This window comes from Corvus cornix, chromosome 1 (genome assembly GCF_000738735.6).
Source record: "Corvus cornix cornix isolate S_Up_H32 chromosome 1, ASM73873v5, whole genome shotgun sequence".
NCBI lineage: Eukaryota > Metazoa > Chordata > Aves > Passeriformes > Corvidae > Corvus > Corvus cornix.
Genome location: NC_046332.1, coordinates 35,956,541 through 35,975,910, shown reverse-complemented (window position 1 = coordinate 35,975,910; position 19,370 = coordinate 35,956,541). Strand labels below are relative to the sequence as shown.

General features: G+C 40.9%; 1 protein-coding gene across 1 annotated transcript in view; it reads right to left on the bottom strand.

The window, feature by feature from the left end:
* Positions 1-19,370, bottom strand: part of TYR (tyrosinase) — a 41,979-nt gene that overhangs the window by 2,167 nt on the left and 20,442 nt on the right. The window contains exon 4 of the mRNA XM_010401078.4: positions 2,929-3,110. Coding sequence (XP_010399380.1) covers positions 2,929-3,110 — 182 coding nt within the window. The remainder of the gene's footprint in view (positions 1-2,928; positions 3,111-19,370) is intronic.

The window sequence follows — 19,370 nt, the reverse complement described above, 5'->3', positions numbered from 1 at the left end:
TCTGCCATTTTTGGTGTGTTTGTGTCTCACTGGTTGTGTCCCTCTGGATGTTCAAAGGAAGTGCCAGAGAGACTTCCACAATCAGAGCTAGGAGAAATTCACGTTATGGAGTCCCTCAGTCAGTTTTAAGGTATCATTACTTGTTTTTGTAGTGGTGAAAAGTTCACAGCTCCCACAGATTTCATCAGTCTCCTCATTATTACAGCTTGGAAAGTGTTTTTTAATGGACAGGGTTGTCAAGCACTGGAACAGGCTGCCCAGGGAAGTGGTAGTGCCGTCCCTGGGAGTGTTCAAAAACCATGTAGATGTGATGCTAGGGAAATGGTTTAGTGGTGGGCTCGACAGTGCTGGTTTTATGGTTGGACTTCAAGATCTTAGCAGTCTTTTCCAATCTAAATGATTCTGTGATTCTATAAAACTCATCCCACTGGGAGAGGAAGATTTTCTGGTAAGAAGTCAAAACTGAATCTGTAAATTTATCTGTTTTCATTTCTGAAAGAAGAAAAAAATACAGAAAAGACAGTCTGGGTGCTGAAATATAAGCTCTTGGAACAGCTCTTGACAGAGCAACTTGTTTTGACAGCTATTGTTAGGTGGTGCCATTAGTCTTCCAAAGCTCATGTTTGTTTTCAGGCAGCTGTGTAGGTTGTGGTCATTTTGCAGCTCACAATTCTCATGTCAGGGAAAGCTGGATGTCTGCTCCAGATTCTGCTCAGAGCAGCTCCCAATAACTACACTCTGACACGTGCCTTGGATTCCTGAGGGATGGATTTCCTTACACACTGTTTGCGACCACTTCTGCTTCAGCACTGTCATTCATGTAAAAATAAATGAAGCTGCAATTAAAATTACATACTCTTACACACTGATTTGCTCTGCAGTGGAAAGCAGAGCTCCAAGCATCAATTTTTCCTCAGGGACACAACAACAATTTAATTTAGCATTAAAATGCCATTTTGCCATTGGATTCTTTCCAAGTTTTATTTCTTGTAACCAGCCTATTCATGATCTGTGTACTCCTGCTTTATCTCTCCTAAGCTGCTGGTACTGTAACTCAGAACTGCTGCTCTTCACAGACTTACACAATCATCAAGATTGGAAGAGACCTCCAAGACCATCTAGTTCAACTGTCTACGCAGCACCACCAAAATCACCCCTAAACCACTTTCTTTAAAAGCAAATAAGCCAGGTCTTGAGAGTAGCATAGGGCCAGATTTTGTGTCCTCATTCCTCATTCTGTCTTTTTCTCTGCCTTACCTCTTCTTCCTCATCTGGAAGATCTGCAGAAATTCTGCCTTTGCTTTACCACCCAGATCTTTGCTACTGACTTTTTTTTTCTTTAGTAATTTTTTCCTATTTGTCCAGTACTTCCTGTTTGCCAATCACAGACTTTCTCTTCTCCCTTGAGTACACAAGAATCTAGCATTCCTATCTGAAGAAAAGTCTGTATTTAAACGCTAGAGTGGTAAGAAAATCTGTATCCGTATTTTGAGAGTCCAACCACTTTCCATTTGTAACCAGTTCTTCCCGCCAGATAAGAAATAGCTTGAGATCGCTTCTTCTCAGCAAGATTAACAAGGGGTTGAGTGACATCTGAGGATTACCTGGGCTTTCTGAACAAGGTGGAATTTCATTCGTTGTGTGATCTTTCAGAATAATTAAGGAACTACTTTCCTTACCTCTGTGTTAAAAACATGGGCAGAATTTAATAGGATTTTCTTTTTCTGAGGGATATGTACTCCCCTGGGAAAAGGCAGGAGTCCAAAAGGCAACAGAAATTAATTGTTGAATGGTAAGTATTTTACCTTTTCCTTCCTCTTGAAGTACCACTTCAGGATTCAGAATTCCTGAAAGTCATGGTATTTGGCACTTTGAGTTGTACAATTCTAGCAATAGTATGAGTTTAGGAAACTAATGTCTTTCATTAAAAAATATGTATACTTATTTCTGGTCTTCATCTGGCTGTTTCAATAGCTTATAGTTCAGCACCTGCACTAAGTCTTTTCTGCATCTCATTCCCCAGTTTGTCCATACATCCAGGATTGCCCCATCTCAGGTGCAGAATCTGACACTTCCCCTTGTTGAACTTCATATGGTTGGTGATTGCCCAGTCCTCTAATTTGTTGAGGTCTCTCTGCAGGGCCTCCCTGCCTTCGAGGAAGTCAACAGCTCCTCTCAGTTTTTTATTGTCTCCAGACTTGCTTAGGATCCCTTCCAGTCTGGTGTCCAAGTCATTTATGGAGATGTTAAAGAGCACAGAGCCCTGCAGAACCCCACTAGTGACGTGTCACCAGTCTGATGTCACCCCTCACCGTAACCCTTTGTGCCTGACCCATGAGCCAGTTGCTCACCCATTACATGATGTGTTTATCCAGCTGTGTGCTGGACAGTTTGTCCAGAAGGGTCCTGTGAGAGACAGTATCCAAAGCTTTACTGAAATCCAAATATGACATCAACTGCCTTCTCTTGACCAATGAGGTGGGTTATCTTGTCATAAGAGGAAATCAGGTTTGATAAGCAGGACTTTCCCCTCATGAAGTCATGCTGTCTCTGGCCCATGACTGCATTGTCTTTCAGGTGTTTTAATACCTCCCAGAAGAATCTTCTCCATAATGACAGCCTTGAAGTCCAGCACTTTTTCTCCCCAGTTCTGATCACTAGCTGAACATTTGGGTCAGATTTTGCTATTAGTAGGCTAGGATGGATGGCACTGATATCAGTAGGATTTTTTTGTAACAGTATCATGTCAGATATGTATGATATCAGACCAGAAATGTGAAAACAAGCAGGTACAATTTGGGGACTATATTCAGGAAAAAATCTGGAATAGAAGGACTTTTTATCTGCTCATATGGCAGACATATTCCAGGTTATAGGCAACAAATTTTACATTTCACCTTTTACATTGACCCAAAATTATAATATTACCTGGTTCTTGCAGATATGCATAGTCATATCCCAGCTCTCTTGAGGGTTTAAAAAATTCTCCATTTCTGTAAAGAGGGATGAAGGGGACCATGTAATTTTCTCGATTGTGCCCAATTGGTGCATTGGCTGCTGGGTAAACTTCTAGCATGGGCCTATGTCTTCTTAACCATCGTTCAAAAATGCTGTGGAAGAAAAAGCATGTTAATTAATGATGGAGATTAGCAGAAATTTTCTTCTTGAAGATTAAAAGAAAGTGCTACTTTTAAAAAAAATTCTGGAGATAGGGTTGCATGCAATGTCTTGCCTTTACGTGTGTATAATGCTTTCCAAATTTCCAAATTTGGGCTTATCCACTTCACTGCTGAGTTCCTATGCAAGGCTACAAAAAGCAAATGCCTATGGTGCTGCAAAGACTCTGAATGTGTTTTTAAATTCCAGAAATGTAAATCACTCTCTCTTTGTGCTCAGCAATTCATGTGGCTGTGAGGGATAGAGAAAAATGGATTAAAGACCTCAGTCCTTCTTCCTCACTCTCAGAAACATTTGTAGCTGGTTGTAGATGGTCTTGTTTCTAGCTGCTCTGTCCTATTCCCCTTCTTCTAATTTCTTAGCAAGGGTTTTCACACCTGCAATAAAATACAGTTACACCATGATCCTTTGCACATCACCAAAGGAGTTGAAACATCTGAGGAAGAAAGGATAAGCTGTATGAGCCCAAAATCTTGACAAAGCAGGTCAGCTCTAAGTAAAGTGTCTTTCTCCAGCCAGAGCTTCTTCACTGACCTTAGTGTCCGCACTGTTGTTTAATACGCTCCTCTCTCCCAGCTGCTGTTGTGCAGCTTTATTTTACCTCTTCTTATATATGTTATCCCAGAGGTGCTGCCAGTGTCACTGATGGGCTCAGTTTTGGCCAGTGACAGGGCTATCTTGCAGACAGCTGGAACAAGTTCCAGCTAACATGGGAACAGAAACTTTCCGACACCTTCTGACAGAATCCAACCCTGTAGCCCCCTAGCTACCAAAACCTTCCCATGTAAATAAAATGGAAGCTGTTCCCCACACCTCCAGCCTCAGCTGCTCCGTTCCATATTTCTCTTCCAAAATATCTTCCATTAGCTTTCTGTCACCACAGGGCTGTGTGTCTGCTCTTTAACTTCGAGGCAGAAAGTTTAAAGGCTGCAGTAGGGGAAGAGTTTATGTTGACATTTTCAAGTCAGCTACTGGATGTGTTTGGAAAGCAAAATTAGGAACCTTCCAAAACATCCTCAGTTTCCCTCCCTTTGAGCTTTTTCTGTTCAACTCTTCACTTTCTTTCAATCCTCAAATCCTTTCTTTGATCCCATTGTGTTTGTTCACCTGAGTGTGCCAGGTTGGAATAGGGAAGGTGGCAAAATGCTGCAGGGCAAGCAGATGCAGGTATCTTGTGCATGAAGAAAGAGGACTCCATACTAAATCAGAAGATACTGGTGGGAGGTAATTATCAACATCAGGCTCAGGAAGGGATCACTGGATTCATTTATCAGTTATAAGGGATATAAATGGTCTAAAGAGACCTGTGAATTGTGCTTTAATGGAGATCTTAGGTTATCTCAGAAATACAGTCCCTAAATGCGGGTGCTCAGGGGTATCAGGATCTCTGCAGGTTGTCTGCCAATATTCTGCCATGAGATTTCTACCTCTTGTTTTCAGGCAGAAGTGTTGAGAAACACTCAGCATAGCCCACCAAATTAAAGCCCTCTCACACTACTCAAAATAGAGGTAGGGCCAAAATATTGGTTCTCTTTTTAGGATCAAAAACTCTAATAAATGAAGACATGACTGTGATCATACACCTTGTCTACCCTTTACAATGCAGGTATTAATTTTAGTTAAAATCTTCATTTGTGTCTCTCTTCCTCGGTTAATTTCATCAACCCTGTCTGGAAAAACTCTTATCTGAATAATAATGTTTAGTTAAAGCTTTGAGATGGATAAATTTATGAAGACTTCAGCTGGAGTTATCTCAAGAAAGTTCGAACAGAATCTCTGTAATCTTTGGAGAACAGCATGAAGAAGTTCAGTAATCACTAAAAAAGACATAGAATATAAAGGAGTAATTTAGCTTGAGGAGAGGTGGGATGTGGGGGAGTACTGTACTCCAATCTTTTCCCTGCCTTTTACTCATGTCTTGTGTAAAGTACCCTGAGTATTACTGCCTTATTTTCCTAGCAGTTGTAAATGGGAGCTGAGATAGCTCTTCTTTGCAGCACAAGGTTGTTAGAGGTACAGAGGTACTCTGGTTCTGGGAACATGGTAATATTTTAAGAAGGCAGAGATAGGACTTGTATCAGGTTTTTAAAGTCGGGTGATGATCTGTACCCTAACTTTGGAATGCTCAATCTGAGGTACTTCCTGGTTTTAGAAAATGCTGAGCAATCACAATCTGAAAATCCTGAGGGCTGATGAGCACAAAGTTCAGAGCTAAAAGTCATCATTTGCCTGAAAGAGTTTTGCAAGACATGCCCTGAAATGCAGCATCCTCTCTGCATGAGTTAAGTGTTGCTGTTGCATAAGAGCTTTCGGTAAGAATCCTTAGGCCAGTAATCTTTCAAGCAGAATGCAAATGCAAAAATATTTCCATGGAAATGAACATATGTACTTTTGGATTTCTTCTTTTGGATTCCTTCATTTGCAGAGTGGTTCCCACATGAGGTATCAAGCTTTACTTAGAGCAACAGGAGCATTGAATTGCCTGCCCTTGCAGCTGATCTTTAGATTCAGATGCGATTACATGCCTCTAAATCCTGATATGATGGGTTTTGCTGATGCACAGAATGTGTAGCACAACTCAATGTGTTGTAAGGGAACAGTTCTCTCCATTAGCAGGCACAAGATCTTACCATCTTTGCTGAAATCTCTTTCATTGAACTTATCTGTATGCCACCACAGAAATCTCAGAAGCATCCTTTAAAGTTTAAGAGTCACATTTTCTTTTACTGCCTTCAGAAGCGCTAGTCATGTGCATTTATCTTGTGGCAGTCTTTTGTTTTTTGCTTTTGGGTTTTATTTGACACTTTGAAAGATTAGGATCATATTCTGCTTGCTAATAAAGTGATTGGGTGCAGTTGCATTTATTATTTCAATTTAGAGGCTTGTTCCCAGCTTGTTCAGTAAGAGGGACTCAAAACACAATTTTTTTTCTTGGCCAGACAATGCATGATGATCTGTATTTCCAGGAGAGTGTTCATAGATTTTTTTAAATTTTGTGTGAGAAAACTGACAGATTTAGTATATCAGTAATATTTTTACATGTACTTCATCTGTTTGTATTTCTCCTTTTAAGGGGGGCACCTACCTTACTCATATTTTGTAAGTTACAGAAGCAGTAACTTATTCTTGCTTTTCAGGAACAGTTTCCCAGCTTAATGGAAAAAGAAAACTCCCAATTGCATCCATCTGGGGAGAGAAGCCCATGGACAGGGCATAACTTCAGCTGTATTTCTATTGGTAAGGTACAAATAGTTCTTGGCCACCATAAGCTATTTCATATCAGAGTTATATTTTATGACTCCCCAGCCAAGACCATTAACTCCCTTCATACATTTTTAGAGAAAACTGAAATCCTGCAGTAGCCTATGTCTTTTGCTGTCAGCCAGGTAGTGACACTGGCACAGTGCTCCTGTCCTTGGAGACTTAATTGAAAAGATTTTGGCCAAAAAAAATGTATGTTAGGAGAAAGTAATCACACTCTCTTTTGTTTCAGAGTACTATGACCACTGCATCAAACATTGTAGAATACTTTTTTTCTTCAAATAAGGTGCTTTTCTCCAGCCCTGGCTATATTTAAGGCAGTTAGCATCAAATATTTTCTCTGCCATGCAGGAAATGACATGCCAGAAAGAAATCAGTGTTTCTATCATCAGATGTTGATCTGCTTACAGTTGACAAAAGTTTTTCTTTTCTTCCCCTAAAAGCAGTCATGTAAGTTATTTCCTTTTAGTATCTTGAAAATATGTGCTTGTTTCCTGTTCTTTTCCCAGGAGCTACAACCTTGGAAGAACCTAGGTCTGCAGAATTAATGCTACATGCAGAGAGACAAAATGCTGAGGTAATTAGCTGGTCCCTTCATGGAGTGACAAAGCTCCTGGTAGAAAAGCCAGGTTTGTGGCAAAGAAGCAGACCTTAACTCCCTAGAATTGTTGGTTATCTTGGCAAACCACTGCTCTTATATTCTCTTCATATGAACCTCTGCATCCTTCCGTGGACCTGAGAGCCTAACAAAGCAGGACCATAAGGAAAAGGACATCTTCAGGGCCATTTTATTCTATATTGCCTCCCTTTCTTGATGTAATTTAACTAAAGGTAACAAAAAGGACATCTAAAGACTCAGATCAGGGCACTGCTTTATCCAACCTCCATACTAATTCCATGCCAAAAAAAAAGAGTACTGGACATAAGTTTAGTAAGGAGAGAAATCTCTCTGGCTCCTGCAGAAATCTGGTTGGTTACTTTCTTCCTCAGCATCTAGACAAAGAGAGCAAGCAGATAAGTAGCTATTTGTATAGCTGGAAGTGATATTTTCCAGAGACAGAGACTTTTTTAGCATTGCAATTCCAGCTAGACTGGCATCACTCAGGAGATGTTGGCAGTGCTAAGGGAGCAGATGGGATGTGAGCGTGGTGGGAAGACAAGGCGGGATAAAGGAAAAAAGAGAAGAGCTTATCAAAAGTTGTTGGGAATTTTATTCAGAGAGTGGAAATGGAGAGAACCTGGCCTGGGATTAGCAACAATAAACTATAAATCCTTGAGGATGATAGGTCGAGCTAGAAGGGTCACAGTCAATCAAAGCTTAAGAAAGAAAAGTTTAAAACATGTAAAATAACTAAATTAAATAGAGATTAGTCTCCTGATAGCCCTAATGCCCTTTGTCTTTCTTCAGCAGCAAGCAAAATTGACTTGGAAAGGGTAGTTTTTATTTAAAGACATTGGGCAGATAAAAAAATAATTCTGTCTAGATTAGAGAAAATACTGTTTGCATCTGGAAGGCTTCTTCTTCTCTTGAAGAAATCAAAGTCCCCAAACTGAATGTCCCAAATAAGGTGCCCAAGAACTGAAAGAAACTGGAGAATAATTTGAATTTTGAAAGATGCCCTGTCTCACATTTAGTGCTCAGAGAGGCTCAGTCTCTCTAAAGTGCATTTACGAAGTAGAAATTATTTTGTAGTGGGTGTAGTATTAAAGTAATTACTAGATTATGATAATCAGCGCCCTATGTAAAGATTATTTTTGTAGTAGGAAATAGAATTTTAAAATTGTAGAATGGGTTGGATTTAGACAACTGTAGATTAAAATAAGCTCAGCTTTGTATTTAAACTATGGAAAAATTGATCATAGGACATGATAAATTCACTGTCACTTAAGCCATCTGATTCAGTCAGAGGCCATGTGTGATGCAGAAGTAGCTAAGGAAGGTCATCCAGTCAGAAGGATTCCAAAAAAAATCATAAAGGCAAAGAATATTTTTCCTGCATGTTGGAGAATTTTTAGAGACTCTTACAGGCCTCATTTTACTCTACACAAAGCAGGCAGAGAGTAAAAATAACTTACCTAAATTCATACCAGACACACTGTGGTGGAGTGGGACCTCAGCTGTGGGGCCAGTTTGTACCAAACTGTGGCACCGCCAGGAGTTAAGTTATACCATTGCAAAGCATGCGGTCTCAATTTTATTTAAATGTTTTGCTATATGTCTCTCTACAGATCACTGGAACTGCTGATGAGCTTAATACTTGTGTGTACCACCTCTAATAGGTTCCAAAGAACTGGTATGTGGTAAAAAGTAATAAGGACGCCCACCTGGTATGTTGATGCTTTGTCAGTTTAAATTTTCATTCCGGGAAAATATACTTTGCTTTTGCAAAACGTTTTCGTGTGGCACAGTGAAAATTAAAGCCATCTATAAAAGACGTGGATATATCGCTTCTATTTAATCGCATATAAATAGACTCAAGTACTTTCTTTGTTCTGCTCCATACATATCAGGTTATACAAAATGAAATTAAATGAGCCGTAGTGGAAAATTAATTAAAAAACCCAAACAAACAAACCCACCTTGGTTTAACGAGTTGTAGGAAAATAGGATTGATTTGAGGATGATTAAAAAAAGGCCACCAATATATATTTTCTTACTAAAAATATGAATTTGTATTATTTTATGAGTAATATATGCAAGGGGATTATAACTAATGAAAGGATGAGCCAAGAAATAACTGGGTTTATGTTGCCAGTGGGAAATATCAGGCAGAGTATAAAAGCGGTGCTGTATATAGGTTGGATTGCTTCCTACTGTTCCAGATAGTGTTGTACACTCTGAAAAAAGATGCTGCTCACAGGAAGGAAATCTTAAAATCTAGAAAAATAGAGTAAAACACTAAGAGTAAGCATTTTCTTTATCCTTTTGCAAATTGTCCCTTCTACAGGCTGTTTCCCAAGTGTGCTACCACAGTCATGAGCAGAGGTACTCTTAACTGACTGAGTGTAAGAGGAGAAACCAATATATTACCACATACCAATATCTTAAATATCCTTTTCTAAGACTGAGCCACCTCAGAGGCACTGGCTCATAGTGTTAACTAACTTTCCCTTCAGGAAGATTTAACAGAAAAACTTTATTCCAGTGTGGTTTACCTTGCAGTGAAGGACAGCTGGAGAGAGGTGAAGGGGGAAGAAGAGGGTTCAGTACCTCTGTATGAATTCCTCTGTCACACAACAAGGAACAAGACTGGTACTGCAGGTATGCCCAGTGGGAGGACTACGATAACCTTATGGTGAAGTCTCATGGTCACTCTGGGTCCTTTGCACTGCAGGGAACACAGTAGGGATTTCCTCCTGCCTCCTTGTCCTCACTTTCCTTCTAAGCATTTGCACAGCGATGCCATAAGCAGGATTAAGGAACTGATTTGGTTTGAAACCAAACCTCCCCTTTATTTCCATTTGTTCTGGGATAGTTCAGATGAAATAAAGCCATGGATCTGATTCATTATTCTTTTGTATGATGGCCAGTACCAGCACAAGGGAGAAACTCTGGGTAGCACTAATTACCAAGTAGGACTTTTTCTTCTTCCTAATCTATGTGCCAGGTCAAACTGACTTAAAGCAATATTGAAATTGTGCCTTTTGTTTCTCAACAGCCTGATAAACCTGTGCCTCAGCCAAGCCTGCACTCAGTATTGACCATTCAGGTGCTAGACAGCCACTTTGTAAGTCACTAATAAATTTGTCAAGTTCAAATCCAAAGCCATGTCCTTTGTTGTGCAAGGTTTGACACAGAGACTTTCATTCCTCATCTCCGGTTGTGAGACTGAGGCTAGGTCAGACTGACTATGCCAGAAGGAAGACAGAACATTGTTGCTTAGAGCTCATTTATACAATTTATTTCAGTATCATGAGATCTGACATGCTGTAGAAGAAATCTGGCAAGCAACATGTATTTGCATTTGGAAAGAAAAGAAAAAGGAAACAAATTGAGGAAAGCTGAAATGCCAGCCCAAGGACTGTGATTACACAGTAGTCATCACTTTAAAAGTTGGCACTAGTCAGCCAGTATCTCAAAGTCACCTCAGGTAATTCCCATCCCAAGGATTTGGGAGAAGGATTGGTGTTTCAGTCCTGGAAGAGGTGCTGATGCTGAGGCTGTAAAGTCAAGGCACTGCACTGTTTGCCAATGTATGCGGTTATATTGCAGTATTCTTTTTTGTTCTTTTTGTTTTAAGTTGGCTAAAGACACTACAGGGACTCTCAGGAAGGTTGTAAACAAATTACGCCGTCATAATGCAAGTGTCTGATTAAAAATGAACATGCTGCCCTCAATTATTGTGAAAACCTATCCAAAGCCTTTGAGGCTCTGTCCCCCACTGGTGAGTCACTGCTGAGGATTGCCCTGGGTTACAGTGCTTATTCTGTCAACTCCCAGCTGCTGGAGAACATCCAGGGGCTTCCATCATCAATTCCAAGCTGCAGCATGCAGCAAGCATCTTTGGACAACGTTGCCTCTTCCCCAAACCCTCGCAGTACCTGCCAGTCCCTGGGCCAGCCACCAGAGAGACCTGTTTATGCAGGCATCTGTGTGTGTGTCTGCCTGTGGGTGAGGCAGCTGCAGGTCAGGGATCATGTTACTGGGTAGACTGGGTAAGGCCAATTACTGGGGAATCTGGACTGTGCGTGTATATATCTCTATATGTATCTATATTTTCCCATAACAGGCTTTCATTGTTGTCAACCAAAGAGGTAAAGAGGATGAGGCTGTTGGTGCCATTGGATTTTTGTGTGACTGCTGCATTTCTTGCATTGATCTGTACATCTGGTCAAGCATGTTTACATATGTGCATACATGTATATATGAACTAGCGTATGTGGGTGAGGTTGGGAGTACATGCTCAACCTTGATACTGGCTGCACCCAAGAACATGAAGCTGTGGTAGCAATACCAGCCTGGGCTTCTAGATTTGTCAACACTTAAAAGATAGACTTGCACAAAACAGAAAAAGAAGGATGTTTAAGGCTGGTGAAGCTGTCTTCTCACATAATGCTGTGCTTCTGATTTTTTTTCTCAGAGCATATATTCCCATGTAGATCAATTATATGCCTCTGAAATATGAATATTCATTTTCAGGAAAGGTCTGGTCTACTGTATTGTTTCCCTTTACTTCATCTTCTAAACCAAAAGTGGGGATTTTTTTGTGGACTAGAGTGGAATAGGCCACCTGAAACACGGAGGGGCAGCATGCAGATGACAAAAAGTCCCTTCCTTGTTCAGCAAGATTGACACTGGCTGCAGGCTGTCTCCTAAAGTACCATTCTCTGAGTGAGGTATAATAACACACACTGTGCTGACACCTTCCCACCCGCTACAAAGTACCACCAGAGCTGGGGAGCCATGTGACACCTGAGGATCTTGGCACTGCTCTGCTTCACGGATCTCACTACAAGTATTCCGTCTCCTTTGTTCTCACTGTACAAACTGGATGTTTGGAAAGTGTCAGATAAAGGAAGCAAGAGGGAGAGAGTTGGCAAGGGAGCAGTCCCACACAACCAATCCCACATAAGACAAAATCAATGCCACTTTGCATATGTCCCACTTTCTTGAAAACCTCGAGTTTACTGCAGCTGCTGTGTTCATAGAATCATAGAATGTCCTGCATTGGAAGGGACCCACAAGGATCACTGAGTTCAGCTTCTGGCCCTGCACAGGACATCCCCAAGAGTCACACCATGTGCTTGAGAGAGTTGTTCAAATGCTTCTTGAACTCTGTCAGGCTGGTGCTCTGAGCACTTCCCTGGGGAGCCTGTTCAGTGCCCAACCACCCTCTGGGGGAAAGAGCCTTTCCCTAAACTAAGGCACTGTTTTCTGATCTCCTTTTCAAACCCAGACCTCCCCTGACACAGTTCCATGCCATTTATGAGATTTTTTTTTTTTAATATTCCCTCTACCACTGTGATTTAGAACTTTTTCCCTTTATCTACAAAACACCCTCAACACGTCTGTAGGACTAAGGGAAGAGAAGGATCTTCAGACTTTCCTTCTGAAAATTTTCCTCTTTCTGTCAAACAGCTTGAGCATCCACAGCTAGCTGGAGAAGATGCAGTTGGATCTCTCATTGCTGCTTTACATGCTCATTTGGCTGCAGAGGGTTATATAGCTTCCCCTCATTGCTCCAATAATCATGAAGTCCTCCAAGTGTTTCTCTCCTAGAATTAAAAAATTCACCAGGTTCTCAAGCCTCTCTTGTGAAAAGAAGCTGCTCAAGCACCAGAGTCCTGCAGAGAATTCAGATAACCGTGATCCTGAACAGAGATCACTGCTGGTGGTGTAGGACCAAATGTGGTTCCTCTCTCAGAGGGAATTGCTGAAGTCTCGCAGTTCTATTCCCCATTTGCTATCACAATTTCCTTTGGTTACATTGCAAACTGCTTAACCCTTCCCAAGAAAGTCATGTAGCTACCTGGGGCTTCAACTCCATTGCATATAAGTCTGGGCTTTCCTGCCACAAATCTTAACAAGCTGGGTAGTCCTGTAACCTACTTTCCCAGTAAAGAAACCTTACTGAAATATTACTGGTTTTTGCCTTCTCAGAAAACTGGGTAGGATGAAACAACAAGTGCTGAGCCCAGCTTTGGTCAGTTGCTGTTATATTACCATGTAAAGAGCTTTATTTCTGCTAAAGAGGAAGATAATTGATAAGCTAAGCTTGACACTAAAGACAAGAGCTGAGTGTTGGAAAAAATGTGTAGGAATCTGTGCAGAGGAATGTCCGTATTCTCTAGCGCAGGACTAAGTAGGGCCTTAGCCTAACCCAGTTATTGGTAAAATAATCTAATTCCTGTGGGAGCTTATTCCATACCTCTGCTGGAAAGAAATGAGTTTAAATGAGGATTAGCTGTGCTGAAATTCTGGCAGATATCTGATCTAAACTCTGTTGCTTTTCTTAGTCAAGTCAGCCTTTGTTTAACACCAATGAAAGTTGTAAATAACTTTTCTGAGGTACAGGAGAGAAATTCTTGGTCCTTAAATAGCTGTCATCACATGTGTGGTTTCACCCCTTGCTGTCAAACCAGAGCAATGTTTGTCTAGAAATATTTGTTTTCCATTCAGATTTTGGTCTCCAATACTGTCTAACACTGCAAACTCCGAGTCCTAAATGAGACATAATGGGGTGTCCTGTGTGCTTTGTAAATAAGGAAATACAAAGCAACCATGTGCTGTATTGAAAACAGAAGTTAGTATTTGATGGAATGTATATCCTGTGTTAAATTTCTCAGATTCATTTTTGCCATGGTTTGTCACTAATACAAAAACATCACTTGAAGTCGGAGATAGTAAAAATGCCAGCTGCTCCAAAGTTTAATAACTACTTTCCCCTGAAGAGAAAGATAACAAGCAGATTAAAATGGACTGTTGTGGAGGTAGCTGGACTGACACTATGGAACGCACTTTTGTGCTCTGCAATTCAGCTCTTTTGAGACTTAAAGATTGTCATTATTGAGGTTCACAAGGGCATATAATACATAAATCACATCTATGGGGGTGAAGTGATAATTTCTTTTGGTGAATAAGAGGTAGCTACATGTGGGTGAGAAAAGTACCATGATGTTTTGTGATTTTTTACAATTTGAACAATTACATCAGCTGTTATCGCAGAAGTACTTCAGGAAGGAAATGCTAGCTGTCTGCATCAGAGCTCATTTTGATCGCTGCGCCACAGGGAGCTTCCTCCTCCTCCGGCATTAAGAGAATAGGTGAAGACTAACTATGCAGCTCTTGTGAAGTTTCAGGGCAGTGTAACCTTTCCTTTTAAAAACCACTAATTGTTTGCAAAATATGTGGTGTACGAAGCGACCCATTCATTAATTGAGTTGGCTGAACTAAAATCTTGCAGTAAGACTGATATGAAACCTGCACTTTAAATAGGGCTATTTGAATTGAACCTGCTATATAATTGACTTTTATGAGCAGAATGAATCATTACAAATATCTAGCCTGAATAATGACATGGCAGGTGAGATTGTCAATTGCTGTATTTCACATATGAACCAGAAGATGTCTGTTTAACCTTTCTCTGGTCATTGTCCTAAAGCAAGGTGGAGCAGCAGCACTATAGGTTATATGTATGCTTAACCAATAAAAAGAATATTTATCTCCAGAGCCTGATCCTTGTCCCTATTTCTCTTTGCCTCTGTATGTTCTATCTGTGGATATCCAGAGGACCTATTTAAGGTTATTTTAAATGCAAGTGCACCCTTGAGTGTGCTCTGTAGACTCCATCCCCCTCTGTCCACTGGAGGAGGGATGCTCTAAAGCTGTATTCCTTCACTTTTGCCTCTAGCCAAGGTATGTGTTAGACAATAGGTGATGTGACCCTCCAAGGCTGTTCCTGCATCCCTTTGGGTGCTTTGCAATTGCAACTCCTCAGGCTTACTGAAGTAGATGTTAGAGCCCAGCTCAGTATCTTGGTGTATGATTTGCCTTTCAGCCCCAGACACAGTGATATCGAAGCAGAGATACTGGGGAGCTGTTTCTCAGCAACACCCCATCCTTCCCACTTACACTCTGCTTTCCATGGATATATTTATGTGGTATTTCGCAGTAGATGTGAACTCACTCTGCCCACATACTGAGCCCACTTTGAGTGAGTCAGCTCCATCAAACAAGCTGAGTAGCTCTGGTTAACATGCTACAAAGCCTGAGAGGTTAGGAGGGAAAGGTTAGCAGCTCTGCTCTGTGCTAAGAGAGAGCTTGTGGTAAAAGAGGGAGCATGTGTCCTCCTGCACATTTGTAGACATTCCCAAGGGGAAAAAAATTTAAAATGTAGAAATTTCCTTCTAAAAACTTCCATGCTCAAGTTTTCCCCTGTCTTCTGTACTTATCTGCTCTGTATCTCATACTTGTAGAAGTCTGTGTGTGCCAAAGCTTGTGACCAAAGTCATTCCTGGCCCACCCTCATCTGAAACACTCTGCTGGAGATCAGTTTTCTTCCTCTGAGGTCCCTTGTGATAGAACAGAGCTGCTTTCCATGAGCAGGAGCTGCTGTAACAAGGTGATTTTGTTAAGCATCAGGGAAAGGTGAGAGCTGGGCTACCTTGCTGCTGTGCCACAGAGCCTGCTGGGGGGATGTAGCTGTGCATGCTGATCAGAGCTCTCTTCCAAGGATATTGCTAATGGCAACCTCTTGACCTGCCTTTGTCTAATACATTTCAAGTGGCTCCAAGCCGTAGCTCATTCAGCTCCAGAAAAATAGGACTTCTAGCTGCATCATAATTTTTTTGCACATGTAACCTCAAAAAAGCAGTAATAGCTTTGCTGTGCCCATATCAAGGAACAAAATTTATCATACACTTTGTGTTTGTAATGTGATTTTTCCATTTTTATGCTGCTTTATTATTAGCTGATATATCATTGTATTACAATTTCCATATCAGCTGCACCTCAGTCAAATATTTTGGTGTCTCTAAGTTTTTGTATACCAAAGGAAGAAAATAATTCTTTGGCCTCATGCTTTATCTGTGTTTTCTCACACTGGAGACAGTTCAGGGTAAAGAATGAATCTTATTTCATGTGTTAAACAAGTCTGGAAACATAGCGTTGTCTTACAAGAATTTCTGATGATTCTTTTTGAATGTCTTTTCTCCAAATATTCCAAATCCTTGAAGCAAATAGTGTTTAACTTCTAAAATAAATTCTAGTTTCCTGTCAACATTTCAAAACAAGAGAACAACTTAGTTTTTTCTTGTGCCATTTTTTGGTTTAAAAACACTGAGGTGACATTCAAGAGAAAATGAAAGTGTTCTGTTTCAAAAACAGAGTAAAAATAAGAAGCTTTTATTTTGACATCTCCTGGGAGTGCAAATCAAATTTCCTCTTGTTAAAGCATTTTTCAACAAAATCACTTTTTCCACTTTTGACATGGTGCTGACTTTATTTTTTAAGTGGAAGAAGGTGCTGGTGCATTGAATCCACAGGGATTGAAAGTGTCTATAAAGTTGGCCGAAGGAATGGTGTGCTGCTGATCAGAGCAGGAATGTCCAGCTGTGTCCTGTCTTTACCATTTCATGCAACAGTAAATGAAGCAATTGTTATCTCCTGTTTCTTTGATACCTGAGAGCCACAGTCAGGGGCTAAGGATATGGCAGGTGCTGCACAGACCGGTGCAATGAGATAGTCCCTTAATGACAGAGTTTATAACATGCACACAGGACAAGGCACAACAGAGAGATGCAAACAGATAGGAGGAGGGCCAGGCACCCATGCACTGGGACTGCAATAATCCACTCACTAAGGAGGAGTAGGGAGGGACTTGTCTGAATGCTAAAAAGGTGTACAGTAGATATTGGTATAATGAACGTTTTGGAGGGGTACATGAGTTTCTAAACAATGAAGAAGAAATGATTTGGGGTTGAGCAGTGAAGGCCCTTCACAATAGAAACCAGTTAATCTGATGGGAAGAGAACACAGAGGCAGTAGAAGGGTATTAACAGAGAAGAACCCTTGGAGTTAAGAAGAGCATTGAGTTAATGTGATGATGGTTGCAGCAGTATTCTGAGCTGTGCAGTTGTTCAAGATAGCTGGAGAAAACAGGTCTTGTAATGATGGCATCATTAGAACTGGCAATATGGATCTAGCTCTAGTGTAATATGTAAATAGTCTAACAAGTACTAGACTTTAGAGAGGCAAGAGACTGATATCCTACACATCTGTTGTTGTCTTCAGAAAATTAGTTCTAAATTGCTTGTTCTAAAACCAGGGCCTTTGGAAGTCATCCACATTATTGTAATAAACCCTGCCCACTGCTGCAGAACTTAGGAACGAGATGAGGACTGAGGCCTCATTGCATTAGCTGCTGCATGGGTATAAAGTTGTCAGGAGATCTTTAATGACAACTTCTATTCCCTGTTGCTATTTAGCTTTTCTTAGGGAAATTGTTCGGTTGGGGTGTGGAAATCCAGAAGTATAGAGGTATGAAGTAAATGAGAAGAAAGCCAAAATATTCAAAGGACAGAAGTGCAGGGAGAACAGATGAAGATACTACATGGCTGTAGAGATGAAAGGTCTAAAAGATCCAGCAGAGAGGAAAGAATTCCGTCTCAGAGCACAGAAAACACCCTAGTGAGCTCAAGTAGGACTGTGGGCTCGTGCTTTCATGGCCTGTGCAGCTGCTCCTTACAGCTTGAGTGGGTTGACTCCTCCCTTGTTATTCCCTTGTGCTGACTGCAGAGCATATCTGAATAGTAAAGAGATTTGCAATTAAGAGAAATGCTTCAGAGAGCTAAAAAAGCTCTTGTTTTTGCTGAATGTATATTTTGTTGCATCTTTTTTCTTTTTATTTTTTTAAGGCACTAGATTAACAATTAGTAATTTTCAGGGCCGTCACCTGCTTTTGCCAAGCACTGAGATTTGATCCCTACGTCTTCTAGCAAACAAGAAGGCAAGGAACCTGATTAATCATTGCTAAGAAAGCTGTTGCCTGGGTACCTTCATACATGTGCACTACTGAGAGGGAATGACCTGAAAAAAAGGGAAATGTTTATAAGCCAGTGCTTTTTTTTTCACCTGAGCGATCTCAGCTGCACCTCTGCTTCATCTATTCTTCCCTCCTTTCGTGCATCAGGCCTGAGCAGGGAAGGCTGAGGGACAGCAGATGGTAGGCTGACTGTTGCTCAGTTTAGAAAGCAGCTCCTAACATTTGGCTCACACCTGTCAGCAGACTCCGTATACACTTGTTTATCCTCCTCTGTACCATATGTTTCCATGCAAAATCAGTTCCAATGATCTATTGCCTTATTTCTATCACTCCTATTATGGTTGTAACTGAGCATTTCACAGTCATTAATGCATTTACCCTGACAGCATCCCTGTTGCGTAGGCATCTAATATCACCCACTGTACAGATGGGTTAGCTCGAGCTCAGATCCACAGCTCCTCAAAGGTCTCATTGAATCAATGGGAAGGAAACACATCTCCAGGGGATGAAAATTTGGGAGAGCAAGCTGCATGCTGAGTTTCACCCAAGGAATTTGCAGTTGAGTGAGGAAATTCCTCTGTGGGATTCTACTTGGATGCTCAGAGTGCTGGACCATTCCTGATTTCCTGACACAGAGCTGCTCCCTGCCTTTCCAAACCCAGCAGAACTGTGGTTGTTGTCATCATCAGAAGATACAATTAAAAAGTTAGTTAAAAGCCCATTGGCCCAATGTAGTGATAACAGTCAGCTCAAAAGTATTCCGCCCAAATGAGAAAAGTTGATAAGGACCAAAAAATGTGCTTCTGCTGGTCTGAAGACTGTCTCCCACTTCCTCTATTCTTCGTATTCTTGCTTGCCTCTCAGAAAAGAACTTCTTTGTAGCTCTTCAGGTATAAAGTCTATGTAGGAGAGGAACAGGGTTTTCTAAAATGTACTGTATGTACCTATCCGTCACCTACTTATTAATTATAACTAAAAGCATGATTAATCTGCCACAGATAGGGCTGCTAAGTAACCCGAATCATGCTAATGCATTTCTGTCGCCTACACAAAAGGCAGCATTTTTCTCAGATTTCACATCTGTGTGTACTAAGGCCCATATCCACAGCAGCTGCAGAGCACTGGTGATGTCTTTCTGCCACAGATGGGATGAGGTTGCATCATGCATATCTGTATCACTCCCACAGAGCCTGTGCAGTGGTTTATTTCCTCAACACTAGTACAATTTAGTGAGATTATCTTTTGCAAATAATTTTGCCTTTTAAAATTGATAAAAACTACAGTTATGAGAATTATTACCAGGAACTCATAACGACTATGACTGAAATTCCTCTGTGGGAAGGGTCAGCATGAAGGCCAAGGTGCTACTTGTAGAAGGTAAGAGGTGCATAGGTCTCCTGAGAGTGTCAGTGTCTGAGGAAAACAATTCTTTTGATAAGGCACATCATA